The sequence below is a fragment of the Xyrauchen texanus genome, chromosome 33 (genome assembly GCF_025860055.1).
Source record: "Xyrauchen texanus isolate HMW12.3.18 chromosome 33, RBS_HiC_50CHRs, whole genome shotgun sequence".
Lineage (NCBI taxonomy): Eukaryota > Metazoa > Chordata > Actinopteri > Cypriniformes > Catostomidae > Xyrauchen > Xyrauchen texanus.
The window spans coordinates 31,093,501-31,109,043 of NC_068308.1; the positions used below are offsets into that span (position 1 = coordinate 31,093,501).

At 39.1% G+C, this 15,543-nt stretch overlaps 2 protein-coding genes across 4 annotated transcripts; both read right to left on the reverse strand.

Moving 5' to 3' along the window:
• Positions 1–93: 93 nt before the first annotated feature.
• Positions 94–4,586, reverse strand: si:dkey-21e13.3 (uncharacterized protein LOC100150043 homolog). 2 transcript variants are annotated; one of them, XM_052102992.1, is made up of 6 exons: positions 4,450–4,527; positions 4,259–4,349; positions 4,061–4,165; positions 2,884–3,006; positions 1,406–1,531; positions 94–1,228 (listed from the first exon to the last, which is right to left on the reverse strand). In XM_052102992.1, the coding sequence occupies exons 2-6, from the start codon at positions 4,302–4,304 to the stop codon at positions 753–755; spliced, it is 876 nt and encodes a 291-aa protein (XP_051958952.1). In that variant the 5' UTR covers positions 4,305–4,349; positions 4,450–4,527; the 3' UTR covers positions 94–752. The 2 variants fall into 2 exon arrangements, with proteins under 2 accessions (XP_051958952.1, XP_051958951.1); XM_052102991.1 differs by having other exon boundaries at positions 4,259–4,586.
• Positions 4,587–5,252: 666 nt separating this feature from the next.
• On the reverse strand, positions 5,253–9,174 carry LOC127626885 (uncharacterized). Of its 2 annotated transcripts, none has more exons than XM_052102988.1 (4): positions 9,082–9,174; positions 7,564–8,264; positions 7,296–7,425; positions 5,253–6,152 (listed from the first exon to the last, which is right to left on the reverse strand). In XM_052102988.1, the coding sequence occupies exons 2-4, from the start codon at positions 8,204–8,206 to the stop codon at positions 5,741–5,743; spliced, it is 1,185 nt and encodes a 394-aa protein (XP_051958948.1). In that variant the 5' UTR covers positions 8,207–8,264; positions 9,082–9,174; the 3' UTR covers positions 5,253–5,740. The 2 variants fall into 2 exon arrangements, with proteins under 2 accessions (XP_051958948.1, XP_051958949.1); XM_052102989.1 differs by lacking the exon at positions 9,082–9,174 and adding an exon at positions 9,042–9,068.
• Positions 9,175–15,543: the final 6,369 nt, after the last annotated feature.

Genomic DNA, 15,543 nt, shown 5'->3' on the forward strand with positions numbered 1-15,543 from the left:
GTTTAGGCCACCTCAGATGTTCATTAGAGGAATAGTTAAAATAATAATAATAATACAATTATTTAATCCACCTCAGGTTGTTTCAAAATCGTATGAAATTTTTTCCGTGGAGCACAAAAGGTTCATTTTTGACGAATATCCCGGCTAATCATTTCCATATAATGAAAGTGAATGAGCACTGGGGCTGTCAATTTCTAAAAGGAGAAAAAAGCACCATAAAGTGGTCCATTTGACTCTTAAGTTATATCCTGAGTATTCTGGAGCCATACGATACCTTTGTGTGAGACACTGAAACTGAAATGTAATTATTTATTCAGTTCACAACACTGGTCTGTTTAATTTGTTCACGAATCTGACTACTCTGGGTCTTTATTTCCACTTAATTATTTGGTTAAAGCCGTGAACAGCCCACTGGAAGGGGAAGTTTATCAGTGAATAATGGTCTGTTCTTTACACAAAGCTATTTCGTATTCTTCAGAACACTTGAAACATTGCGCACAAGTCATATGGACCACTTTTCTTGTGCTTTTTTTTTTTTTATCATTTTGGTGCTTGACAGTCCCAATCCTCATTCACTTCCATTATATGCAAAAGTGGCCAGGTTATTCCTCATAAAATCACCTTTTGTGTTCTGCAGAAGAAAGAAAGTCATCATAACATGAGGGTGATTAAATAATGACAGAATTTTCATTTTTGGGTGAACTATTCCTTTAATATCATTAGTCTGAGAGCATTACCATAAACGTTCAGGCTCACAAGAGGGTGTGGAACATAGCTGCCCTAAGATTGCGGTTCCTTGGAATGTTCTTCACTGAGCATTTTATAACTTTATACAAATTGGGGCAACTGCCTAGGTGGGGAAAGTTCTGTAAGCGGTGCCCTGTCTGCCGGCCGATGTTTGTGCCCCACAGCGTTGTGGAGCATCTTTGAAGCACTTCTACTGTCACAGAGTACTGGCCGTTAGTCCACTGTTTCAGTCTGACCACTGTCACGGCTGAAGTTAGACCGAAAGAGTAACGTGAGGTGCCATGGAACAGGCGCTCCCCCTCACCGAAATTTGCTCCTTCCTCCCAGGAGAGCATAGAGCCATCCTCCTCACCCATGTCGGCCAGGTTACAGAGGGCCAGCAAGCAAGAACTCAGCAGAACCTCGTTTCTACTGTGCTGTAGAAGAACTGATACCAGTCGTGGGACCACTCCAAGCCTCAGGAATCTCTCCTGCTGCAAGTCTGGCAACAAAAACATAACTTTCAAAACCAAATTTAAGGATTAGCACCATAGAAGACAGAATTGTCAAGACACCGATCATAGACATTGCTAGACCCAATGTAGGTGAGGAGGAGGCTTCAGTGCCTCCTCAGGCATGGTGCTACAAATGTAATGACAATCTGTGGAGTTGTACTCACTACTGTCATAGCAGATTCTGGCGATGGCCTGGCTAACGTGGAGGAGAAGGTCCTGATCTTGGCTGAGCAATAAGGTCACAAGGGCAGACACAATGCCTGTCTCAAAGCACTGCTCTCTTACAGGAGCTAAGAACAGACAAAAGTAATCAATAGAGTTTACAAAATTATTTAACGCTGGGTTTCAGAGTCACAGTGACTAAAGATACAATGAAAAAAGGTCCATCTTCTTACCCTTAAGCCTGAAAAATTCTCTATGCAAATCAACACAAGTATGCTTTGCTTTCTCAATGTTGCCCCAAGGGCCAATATAGCATTAATGGGATCTCTCCACTTCTATGGTGAGTTGTCTTTTTACCTCGTAGGTAATGTTTGTAATGTTGGGTCTGTCTAGCCTTGACTGGTTTGACTTCCTGCATAAAGCAATTTAAAGTTGAATATTCTCTGTAGAATACAAATGGGTTCTGTGGTCTCCGCTGCGATAATGAGTGAAGCCCAACTGACTCACGCAAGTTCCACTTTTCGCTATCCTAGAGCTCTTGATGTCCTCTGTTGGATGTGGTGGTTTGTGCTAAACCATTTGCCCAGTGCAGATCCGCATTTCAAATATGAGAGGCATATTTAGCACTTAAAAAGCACTGAACGCTTGATGAATATATTTCAATTTACGTAGATGTGTACCTGACATTCACAGAAATTTCAATGCAGGAAAAACTCTGAAAACGTCACCTGCCAAAGTGGCTAGAAAGAGTGAAGGAGTTACCCGCCACTGCCGTGTTCTACTCGCATTTGGCAGGTGGGTTGATGTTAATGTTAAGCATTGATGGTATTGGATGGTTATAACATTACTCTATCACCCCCTTGAGTACTGAGTTCCGCCACAGTACCACAAGAATGCGCATTATTTAGTATGTTCAACCGAATTGCACGTTGGCAATCTGTTGGCCAAACGCATGGGTCTGCGCTCACATACTTTAAAGTATGTTTCTGCCCTCTACAAAAAAGTACTGTAGCAGTACCACAATACAGTGATGGTTTGGATGGTAATACAATTGTACTGAATGATTATCATAATCATGTAGCATGATATTTATATGGTACTACCATGGTACATGTCTTAAACACTATGTTAGTTGCATGGTGCTTTTTGGTACTTTTTTGTTATTGTATGGGGCTATTTCCAAGCCAGCTCCTTAACCACCAGTATGAAGTTACTTTAGAAAACAGGATCTCAAGGCTTTTGTGACCCTATTTGTGAACAAAAGAAAAATTTGTCACTTATCCTAAGGAACTTACAGTACAACAATTACAGAGACAGTTCTACCAGAGCAACCTGGAGTTAGGTGTCTAGCTCAGGTTTAATAGTTCATGAATGGCCGCTTGTAGAGTTTGAACCTGCAACCTTCTGGTTTCCAGCCCATATCTTTAACCACTAAGCTACACCCCCCACATTGCATTTCTTCAAAAAACGATGTTCTTACCATCTCTGGCAAGTTCAGCCACCAGTTTGGCTGTGTGAGTGGTAAGCGTGCTCTTTCTTCTTAATATCTGAGCCAGAACAGGCAGAATCCCACTCTCTGCCACCTGATGGGCGATGCCTTTCTCTAGGGCAGAAAACACATGCATGGGAGGCCATCCAAAGAATGAAGATACATACAGTACAAATCAACCCATCCTCTACAACAAATATATAATTATCCAAAATGTTAAAGAAATATTCCTGGTTGAATACAAGTTAAGCTCAATCGGCAGCATTTATGGCATAATGTTAATATCACAAAAATGTATATAAATGCCATATCTGTCCCTCCTTAAAAAAATGTTTTCATGAAGTACAGGGTAAAGTACACAAGTACACTGTCTCTCACAGCTGGCCATCTGGCTGCTTGTGTGTAAGCAAGCAGTCTGGCTAATCAGTCCTGTCACTTAATAGCTCTAAACAGAGACAAATGCGGATTAGACTGTCTGTTTTCAAATCCACAGGGGTCTGATATCCTTGCTATAGCCATCCTAGTTAACATTAAATATGTTTTTATACCTGAGCCCAAATTATCTGTGAGAAATAAGTGATAATACAGTCAGCCGGTCATAGTGGCAAAATAAACTCTGGGTTTATTTTATTATATGGACTGCTTATTAAACAGCTATTTGCCACATAAATAAAAAAATACATTAAAAATAGTTTTGAGTTAATTTTAATATGTGAGAAGAAAGAGATTGCAGAGCGATATGAGAGACATGAAACTAGCACAGCTATGTATGAAGTCGGTTGCTTGAGACAGTGGTCAATTAAACATTATACAAAAATATTTATCAGTATGATGCCACAACTGACCAATCAGATACACATTTTTCAGACAGCCATGTAATAGACTATGATAGTAGCCTCATGCATGTCTAAAGCCAATGTGTCATTACAATACACTCAAAGCAGCTTTCAAGCATGACACAAATTCCTGGCACAATCTGCATCTAACCCGTTCAAAGAGAAGCACATACTTATCAACAGAGGTTTGATTTTACATTATCATACAGATGACTACTTCATAGAGGCATAATATACAGGGTTTTTTTAAGTAACAAAATACTGCTCAGTGGGGTTGCTTTTTTTGTTAGACAAGTGCTCATCTAGTACTGTGTATATATAGGCCTACTCACTTCTTTCAATGGCAACATTCAGCACTGCATCCAAATATGGCTTTAGTTCCTCCTCCACAAGTTCTGTGCTCACACTGATGGCCACTATTGCAGCGCTTAATGAATCTATGAGAAAATAAATTTAGTTTGTTTTTCATTAACTTATTTAATTAAACTGTACATCCTTTCAGTCTTTCCATAGCATCTACTATTACTTACCCTTGGGTATGCTGGGCAGTGCACGACTGACCCCCATCCTGTCCATATGAGTCTATATGATGTTGTGTTGACCTGTTAAATTCTCTCAGCTCTGCACACAACCCAGATTACCACGAAAGTCTAGGCTACATTTTTTTTCTAAAATATCAAACATTTTTACCTTTCTATCCCTACATTTTAAAATTCCGTACCATGTTTGTCAAGATTGTTTTGTCCTCAATCTGTTTTTGAGATGTTGTCGCTATTGTTGTCTGGTTAAGCATGCTCCGCGCTCCCTTGCTAGTTTATTTTCTTCCTCTCAGTCTCTGTCTCTCCTCCCCACCTGCTTCGATACAGACCTACACTTGCACTCCAAATCCTCAGTCTTACCAAAGCCCCAAGGTGGACAAGCCACCTGTATGTGACACTGTGAACTGCAGCACACCCGAGTCAAACATATCCCAGAGGGCACAATAGAGAGTGGAAAAACAAACAAAAGCCTGCCTGGGGTACAGAAATGCTGCTTTGTGTAAAAATGCAAAACACAGTTGAAATGGGTGGTTTTGAATTGGGTGACCCAGATCAAGCATAATAATTGAAACCCAAAAAACAGACTATTTTTTATATTTATGAGGATGGAAAAAAACAAGACATATTTCCTAAAGAAAACATTAGTGGTGCTTGCCAGTGCATAAGTTACCGTCACGATACTGGGGTGTTGTGGCTGGTTGCTAAGGTGTTCTAAGTGGTTGTTGCACATTTCTACAATGGTAATACAATGTTCAAGATGGCTGCTAGGTAGTTATCTACTGGTCAATGTTCTGGATTTGGTTCATCCAATGCAAGTAAATGGAAGTTTTCACCAAATTTATTGTCCACCAGGCAAAACATCTGATTGCTTAGAAATGTAAAAGTACACCTTTCATCAACAAGTCACGTATTCTGAGGTAGCAGTCATTTCTGAGCAATAGTAATTGATAAAAATACAAAGTGCTTAAAAAAGGTAATGCTTTAATGAGCAATCTGCAAAACTTATTGTGTGTAGACTGCAGTTGTTTACATACACTATACATCAGACATAAAAAGAAAATAAATAGATCAGACAAGATATGTTCTTGCTCAAATTAATTACTCTGAGATTGTAAAATCAAGTACAACTGAATCAAAAGAACATATCAAAGATAGAATACTAAAAATAGACTAACAGAAACTGATATTACAATCTATTTAATCAGAATACAACATAGAGCTTGTCTGTGTACATTTTTTCTTCACCATGAACAACAAAACAAAAGGTTGACAGCAACAAATAACTGGTGAGGTTTTAAACCAAAACATCCCGGTCAAGGAAAATGACACTCAACCTGAGGAACATCTAAATAACTTTTACGATTGAGAGAGAAAGTATTCACTCTTGAGATAAGGTTATAAAACTAAAATTTTCTTCCAAGAATTTTAGCACTCAAAATTCAGTGTCTCTCTGTGCCGCTCTGGCACATGGCATTATGCAAGACCAGCATTGTTGGTGTTAAGTCCACTTGATATGGTTTCGTAACCTACGGAGACTAGGGTTAAGACGCCGCTCTCCATCTCCGTGGACTGTGGAACATCTGGAACAGCAGAATCCATACACATCTGTTTGCTTCTCTTCCGTCCCCTTTTACCCTTTTCTTTAGGTTTACCATCTTCGGTGGCAGTTTTGGGCTTGCGATTGCGTTTCCGGATCCTTCTAACTGGAGGTTCAGGTCTGGGGTCTGTGTTCCCTGAGAGGATTCGAATTTGGCGGTCGATTACATTATCGATGATATCAAGAGCCACGTCCATCATTCCATTACCAAGACCGTGTGTAACATTGGAAAACAAGTGGCTATTCACAGGGGCGTTGAAAATCTTCCGCATCTCCTCTAGATAGTTCCTGTTTGACAAGAAGCAACTGTTAAATAACTGTTTGAATCTAACCAGAACCATGAATCCCCTAACACTGCAGAAGTTACACACTTTTAAACATTGTAGTTAGGGATGCACCAATATGAAAATTTTTGTCCGATACCGATTAAAAAAAAAAAAAACTTACCTTACTTTGTCATCAGATCACTGTTTGCTCAGGAATTATGTTTTAAAAATGTACAATGAGGTACAAAAGCTTTTTATTGTTACAGGGCAACATTTGGGTAGCTAGGTAGCTCAGCGAGTAAAGACGCTGACTACCACCCCTGGAGTCATGAGTTCAAATCCAGGGCATGCTGAGTGACCCCAGCCAAATTGGCCCAGTTGCTAGGGAGAGTAGAGTCACATGTGCGTGGATGCTGCGGAGAGTAGCGTGAAGCCTCCACACACGCTATGTTTCTGTGGTAACGCACTCAACAAGCCACGTGATTTTTTTTTAAAAATGTTTTAAAAATGTGCCAGGTGGCACATTTGCCGGGTAGCAACTGAGATTCATCCGCTGCCACCCGGATTGAGGCGAGTAAATATGCCACCACGAGGACTTAAGAGGGCATTGGGACTGATTGATTTGCTGACTGCTGACTGATGATGCTGACTGAAGACTGTCTATTTTTAAGCTTTAGTAATAGTGCAAGACCATATTGCAATTTAAATGAATTGTGCAGCCTTTATGGCTACCATACCAATGTCTCAGAAGTCAAAGTTTGCTGGTTTCAAAGAGTTTTGGATGGTTTTACCTCATCATTTATAGGTAAGTGCCACTTTAACAACTGTCACATCTGTAAAAACAGTTTTTCCTCATTAATGTGAGGATGAGAAAGAAAAGAAATGTAATATTATATGTTCTTAGGAGTGCCAATCCTTCTACATTCTGTGGTTATCAATATTTCTAGAGTGTGCATTTGATTTCATTGAGTTTTTACAATGTGCTGATAATTAATTATAGATGAACCATTGTTTTTTCATATCATTGTTTTCATTTTTAAAACAGATTTTAAATATGGTTTTCATTTGGTCAATAACTGGCCGATAAATATCGGTGGCAGATACATTAGTGCATCCCTAATTGTAGTTTAAATAAACACTATACTGTTTAAATCCAATGCTTTACCTTGTCTCAATGATTTTTGACCAGTGCTGAACCTGGTTTGTTTCAGGAAGCAACTGTTTTGCCATGTTCTCATAATCCACATACTGCAGTGCAAAGTCTTTCATGTCTTTGCAAAGGGCTGCTGTGTCACCTGCAAGTAACACAAATTCACATAATTTGCGATTCCTTCTCAGTGTCCAATTCAAATGGAATTTATGTAGAAATATTTCACTGCAACCTAGAGTCTAAAAATCATATTATCTTGTGCTAGAGCATGGTCCAGGCTTACCTTCAGTTAGTTTAGAAAAAGAACTGGACACTGCTGTGTTGGTGCTTGGTGACAGACCAAAGACATTGAGGGACTCCAAGAGTGTTTTCTTACTAGCCGGACCTCGGCTGACTCTCGTGTAGGCAGCCATAGATCGGAGCGACATCTTCTCAGGTGGTTCCAATCTCCTCTTTACCTCATCGTAATGGATATGATACTTACGGGCCTTTGAGCTCTTCATATTAGGGTCCAGCAGAGAGGCTACCTCTGCAAAAGGTACCTGTAGTGAGTTAACAGCACCATCCTGAGGGAGCGGTGCACTCTGGCTCTCTGATTGACCTTGAGTGGATACGTGGCCCTGTGTCAGGATATGGCCCTGTGCTTCCATGTGGCCTTGCGGTGGGGTCTGTAGATGTGTCACGGATTGGACGTGTGACTGATTCTGGATGTGAGATGCCATTTGGACATGTGATGGGACCGTGTGTGGTACGGCCTGACATAATTCTTGAGGTACCATGTGCTGTGTCATGATTTGTGTGATGTTTTGAGGTTGCACTTGAGGTTGAGGCTGATACATGCTTATAATGGGGTTACCGAGAGAGACGTGGACGACATCACTATTCTGGGATATGGCGGACATGTGCATACCTGCAGACGGATCCATCTTTCCCCTCTTACAGACACAATGATGACAGTTTTTTTTTTTTTATGTAACTTTGTATCTGACAAACAAGAAGAAATTGAAAATATTTGTATTAAATAGATATAATATTATGTATGAGTAAAACAGTAAGTCAACAAAAAAGTAAACAAATAATAGCAAATAATCGCAACACCTTTTTCTTCCAAAATGTGACATATTTTCTAGTGAAAGAAGGATATACATCACATTGTGGCAAGTTGTTTTATTTTAATAATAACATTATGAAAATAGACATTTTGTTTACTGTCAAATAAGGTGCAGAGATTAATTAGACCATGAATGGGGTTAGGTTTTTATCTTATATTCATAATGATTTTTGATATTTATTATTAAATTATTGTCATACTCTATACTTTACTAAGCAAGTGATGTAGTTACATATCACACTTAACAGATGTACGAACATTAGAATTCTTGACGTCACGTTTTTTGTTTTTACAGCAGCGCGACGAACTTTCAGTGCGCGTGCATGTGAGAGCGCACGACGGTATGTTTCTTTCACACACTGAACATTATAATCACCGAGTAGACATTAAACTGGGTTACAACAAATGCATTTGAACAGGAGTACGTTTTATATTTACTGCATGTGAAGAAAAGTAATTTGCACTGAAAGCTTAGTAAATAAGTCGGTGCTGATTTCAAGAGGAAAAATAATCTACTTGTTTTAATCAACAGTCGGGCGGGCCAAAGCCACCTTGACGTTTGAAACGTGATATTCCACCGTTTATTGTGCTCAAAATTGTTCAAAGGTCTGGTCCGTTTTACTTGGAATGTTCTGAGTAAGAGCGCTAACCTTGAATCAGACTCAAGTTGCTGACAGTATCCTTACTTACCACTGTATGGTTAGAGTAGTTTTTAAACGTCACTGATCCTAGAACAGTCCATGGCGAACCGATCGAACGTCCCCTTCTTCACCGATTCTGTTTCGGCGGGTTGCAAATCAGCAGACGGGGCACAGACGCCATAGCTGCCGAAGCTCGTACGCTTATTGGACAATATGGCTGTCAATAATGTTCACTGGCAGCTCTAATTCGGCGATACGTGTGTCGATCACATTACGCCAGAGTAAAGATGCGGAATATCCGGGGTTTAAAATGGTTGAATGTGAACCAAAGTCTCTCAAGGCAAGTCAGTACACTCGGCGGCCATCTTTGGAACGCTCCCGGGCAGGCTGGGCAGTTATTCTCTTTGTAAACAAGTGGCATTAAAGTACAGCTCCTATCGACTTGAATGGGGAAAGACCGACATTTCTTAGTCAAGATTACGATCAAAGAACATGTTTAATCTCAGCAGTAAAATTCTGACAAGGTCGGTACCACAAATTGTGCTTCTTTAGATCAGATCACGCTAAAAAAAAAATAATAATTCAGACTGGTTCAGCTAAAACGCATGCGCGTGCTCGAGTTGACTGTGAGGCCAGAGCCATATAAAGGAGAGTTGCGACAACGGAAGTTCTAAACGCTTGATCGTCACGTGATTCACGTAGATTTCAGATAGTTCCAGGAAGTGCTTTTGCGGTCATTCCAAACTGTTAGAGTAGAGTGACAGAACTGCGATTTCTGGTAATTAGTAGTCAATAAATGCATTTATTTTATATATTTATGTAACACACCGACATATGTATGTAGCATGAGTATGTTGTTACAGCGATGTTGTTTTTTAAAGATCAAATCAGCTAATATTTGAGGATTAGTGTTCGCTTACCGTTATTTGCCTCAACTTATTTCAGGCTAGGGTTTCTGTTGCCTTTTATGTTACCTCATGTTCATTGTTTTCACTAATCTCATGGTAACTAATGTCATATTTATGACTTTTCAGATAGTACAGAGACAGGCTGGTGACAGGTGATTTCCAGCTCGCACCGCACAATGGGTCAATGAACTATTAACTATTAGCAGCAGTTACGTAAATGTAAAATTTAGTGAAATGAAGCTTATTGTTTACAATTCTTACAATTCTATATATAGTAATATAATTATTTATGTATTATAAATATTATATATCTAATGTATAATTCTTACAATACTTATTCATATACACAATATATTCAGCTTTAAAACAACTTAAGCATACTCGTATATAAACTGCCGTTCAAAAGTAATGAGGCTGAAAATTCAGCTTGGCATCACAGGAGTAAATTACATTTTTAAAATACATTAAAATAGAAAACAGTTATTTTAAATTGTAATAATATATTACGATATTACTTTTTTTGTATTTTTATTCAAATAAATGCAATAACTATTTACAGCAATTCATGAATACATTTCTAATAAATTAAATAGCATGCCAAGCATTTTGTATGTGTCCTTTCTTTCATGTTGTCGTTGCATAGTCTGCATGGTTTGCTGTGCTGCATGGGGATGCTCCAATCAGCTCAGAGAAAGGTGTGCTGAATGTATGGCTTCCCCACTGACATGGAGAGGAGAAAAAATTGTTGGCTCAAGTCAGCAGGAGCAATCTAAATATAAATAAAAATTACAACAACAAAAAATGTGTGAGGTATTTGCAAAGATTTTACAACTAATAGGGTGTTCAGTTACTAACTTTATCCAGCTCCAATCCTTGCCTAATCTGTTAGTTATCCGATAACATCCCTTATCTCCTAATTTAATGAGTAATACTCAACTATAAGGTTTTAATTTACAAGTTATTTTTATTTAGATGTACTGATAATATACAGAATAAGATAATATTATTCTTTAAACGTCTCACCTTTTAAAAGTGCGTCGCAAACGGTTTGTTCTGATGCATCTCTACGGTGTTTGCTGCTACTTCCGGGAACTATTGAGAGGCTCCACGAGCCGCCATTGCTGTAAAAAAAACGTTCCATTGGAGTCAATGGAGTTGTTGCAACTCTCTCTATATATGGCTCTGTGTCAGGCCAGGTCTGTTTGAAAAAAGTGATTGGTTCTTTTACATGTAAGGCGGGACTTTCCTTTCTGTATCCCTTGGCCGTTGGGTGTTCCATTTTCTCCCTTTCATTTTAACAGAAGTGGTCCGTCTCTGATGTCAGATAGTAATGGGAAGTCTGATACTTTTCCACAAACCGGTTCTTTCGGACGGTTCGTTTCAATGAACTGGTTCAAAAAAACTATTTACCAGTTAATTTACTTCTTCACGTAATGACATCTCTATATAACGATAATACGCCGGCGTCGTAGAAAATGCGCACAAATGTATTTAGTAAAGCCATATGTAATGGCATATTGCTGATTATAACATTTTATTTAATTAAGTTATAATAATAATAAGTGTTTTTGTCATCAATGTTTCATTCAGTGATCTTAAAATGCATCCTGCATTAAAGTTTTGCACCTAAAGCACCCAACACTGATATACAAACGTGGATGTTCTACTCGTGTTTAAGCATAAAAAGTGATTAAACTAGTCTTAATCAACTCACCCTTTTTTTTTTTACAGAAACCATGATTCAGCTCATCACAACTTCAGATATAATCTGCATACACAGTACTCAATAGTACAATTTGTTTACATCTCTTGACTGAAACGTTTCGCCCCCTCATTCAAGTCCTCGGTTCATGCATCCTCATCAGCAGCTCACTGATCAGCAGTTCTCAAGAACCGCTCTGATCGACTCAATGTACTGCGGACACGAGAGCTGCTGTCCTTGGATCAGTGTACTGTTGACTCAAGAACTGCTGACGTGAGAGCTGCTGTCCTCAGATCAGTGTACTGTTGACTTGAGAACTGCTGTGATCGACTCAATGTACTACTTACGCGAGAGCTGCTGTCCTCAGATCAGTGTACTGTTGACTCAAGAACTGCTGTGATCGACTCAATCTACTGATGACGTGAGAGCTGCTGTCCTCAGATCAGTGTACTGTTGACTTGAGAACTGCTGTCCTCAGATCAGTGTACTGTTGACTGAACTGCTGTCCTCAGATCAGTGTCTGACTGAGAGCTGCTGTCCTCAGATCAGTGTACTGTTGACTTGAGAACTGCTGTCCTCAGATCAGTGTACTGTTGACTCGAGAACTGCTGTCCTCAGATCAGTGTACTGTTGACTTGAGAACTGCTGTCCTCAGATCAGTGTACTGTTGACTTGAGAACTGCTGTCCTCAGATCAGTGTACTGTTGACTCGAGAACTGCTGTCCTCAGATCAGTGTACTGTTGACTCGAGAACTGCTGTGATCGACTCAATGTACTGCTGACACAAGAACTGCTGTCCTCGGATCAGTGTACTGTTGACTCGAGAACTGCTTCAAACGATTCAATGTACTGTTGACTCAAGAGCTGTAGGTTGGATCATCTTCATATATTGCTAAAACAGTAATACAATCAAGTCATAAACATATTTACAATATGTTTTATTTATTACACTCTCTGTTGTTCAGCAAAATACACCTGAAACATACATTTCGCCCCTTAATCACACACATACTCAATGTCAGCTGCTCATCGGTTCTCAGTATGTCTGACACCTCCGAAAGAGGTGATTCTCAGTTTAGTGTACTGTTGACTCGAGAACTTTAACGAGTGACTTATTGTACTGTTGACTCATGAACTGTAATGAGCAACTCATTGTACTGTTGACTCGAGAACTGTTGCGACCCGAGCGTTCAGTCCAATTTGTGAACTAGTTGGAGCTGTTAATTGCAAAGAAGACTTGGCAAAAGCAGATATCAGCAGTCCTAGCTCATATTACTCCCGGTAATCGGCTCATTTCGATTCGGAGTGTCAGGCACATCCGAGAAGACAGGTTAAGATAGAGTAACCTGGGGATCAGTGTTGACTCGAGACGCAAACTGTTTCTAACGATTCAGTCCAATTTGGTGAACTCGTTCAACTCGTTCAACCAGTCCACAGAACCGATTTGTTCACGAACTGGACATCACTAATGTCAAAGGTCTTAGCTAGCTCTCCTTCTTGCTTCAAATACTATAGTGTGAATATAAATAAAATAAATAAATGTACAAAAAATAAACATAAAATAATAATAATAATAATAATACAAATTACATAATACATATATATATATATATATATATATATATATATATATATATATATACACACACAAAAAGACAGTTGTGCAATAGAAAATAGTTTGGTGATCAAGTCAAGCCCATTGTTTATTTATTATTCGTTTTCTTTGTCGAATTTGTGAGCCTGAGCAAATAATAGGTTACCCATGTGGACCAAATTTAACTTGTGAACTTGCTTTTATTAATATTTTTCACTGTATTTCAGACTTTTAAAAAACGCTCTTTTGTGCAGTTCACTACTCCTTTTCCCCACTAGATGAGAGTGTTTCTTTTCAAATGACTTTTCACCACCTCTAATGTTTATTTTCCCATTCATTCATATGGAATAATTAGTCTTAAGTGTTGATTATTAAAGCCACTCGTTATCTAGATAATCTTGCCTGTCGAAGAGAGAGTTACGAAACAAGGGAGTTATTAATGTCAGCAATTGTTTTGAGATCTTTTCATAATAATCTCTCCATCCTTTGTTCTGGACTCCTGACACACAGAATTCATATTTCTGCCCAATATCTTTTGGTCACAAGTGAAGTGTCAGCACAGGAGGTGCAAGGGGACCGAGAGATGGCGAGTTGGATGATATTTGTGCCGGAAAAGCAAAAATGTTACCTTCTTCAGCAATCTCTGAATCAGACTTGTCAGGTCAGATTGACATATAAACCGAATGTCTCCTAAGATATATGTCTTGCTTGTTTCAATGCATCAATTGAAAGACTTTGTATGCATTTTTTAAACAGATTTTTGTGGCTTACTGTTGAGGTCAGGTTTATTACAATGTTTTCCATTTTTCGGCAGACAAAGTGTAGTTGTGGTGCTCGAGTGAATGAATTCAAAGAAGAGATTCTAAATAAGCTGTATAAATGGATGTGATTTAATAGGTATCTGAGAAAGAAAACACTTTCTGTCTTTAGGGCTTGTATAATGGACAATTAGACCTGAATAGAGGAATGAACACAAAGGGAGATATTAGGCAGACTCTGACAGCATCAGTCGATTCATTCGATTTCCATTCGATTTCATTGTATGGGGGGAATTCAATGGAAGTGAATGGTGACTGAGGCTAACATTCTGACCTAACATATCCTTTTGTGCTCCATATTAAAAAGAAAGTCACACGGGTTTGTATATGAAATGTAATTCAGTTGTAGACTATGCAACATACATATCTCTGCAGTTCTGAGGTGAATTGTCCACTCTGTAGCGCTAAATGAGTTAAATATTCACCTCCCTACCCTAAACCTTAAACCTAAACCTAACCGATAGTTTCATAGAAGTGAATGTGAGATGAAAAATGCAATTGCTGAAGAAACCATGTCATTTTGTGGTAATTTCATGACACTTCCGGCTCATGTGTCGACTTGCGTGCTCTTTATGACTTGTACCCCATTCAACCACGCAAGTTGATCGCACTTGAATAAGCTTGTACATTTATTGCTATACCGTAAAAATGTATTGCCTTATAAGTCATGCATAGTAAATGAGCTTTGATACCATAAGATAGCATTTTGTGAAGAAAAGAGCATCTGCCCTTTTTTGTGATTTGTGTGACAATGAATAAAAGTCATAGTTGTTGTAGTGCCTCTAGTGTTTATTTCACCAGGAAACTGCAGCAATATTTAAAACAAGCCTCTTAAAAAGTATTAGGGCTGGCTAAACACTAGGGAAAGCTCAGATGGATCATTTTACTCATGGGACTGCAAAAAAGCTCAGTTTGGAAGGCGTGTACCACAGAGAGAGGAGGCGGTTACGGATCGAGATGGCTAAAATATATGTTTTTTGATAATGTACCAGTAAACATTGAAACTCTTCTCCAGAATGTCTCTCCACAATTACTATCTTTTTAGCCTGATGGAGAAAGATGATAGAGTGCAGGGAATGAATACACCGCTTGTTTGAGTTTGTCTGACATGTTTTTTTATTCCACAGCACAACAAGTCCCACCTCTCCGAGAATCCCATTGTTTACAGGATGCTTTCACCATGGTGTGTTGCAGCAAAAGTTAAAACATTGCGTTTTCCCTCTCCGTCCTTCCAACGCACCATCCCCTTTGAAATCAATGCATTTGCAGCTTTCTCTGACACAGTGTTTACTCTAGTGTGTAAGCACCCTTACACACCCTGTCTACAACGGACGTGAGCGGCGTGTCACGTCAAAAGCGATATAACTCGTTATAATCAGTGATGCTGTCTACACTGGAAGAATCTGTTGTGGTGCATCGTGTCAACAGTAAACGGATGTCCCGTTCAATAAACTGTTTAGAATGTCTGTGTCGACACGTCCAGTGTAGA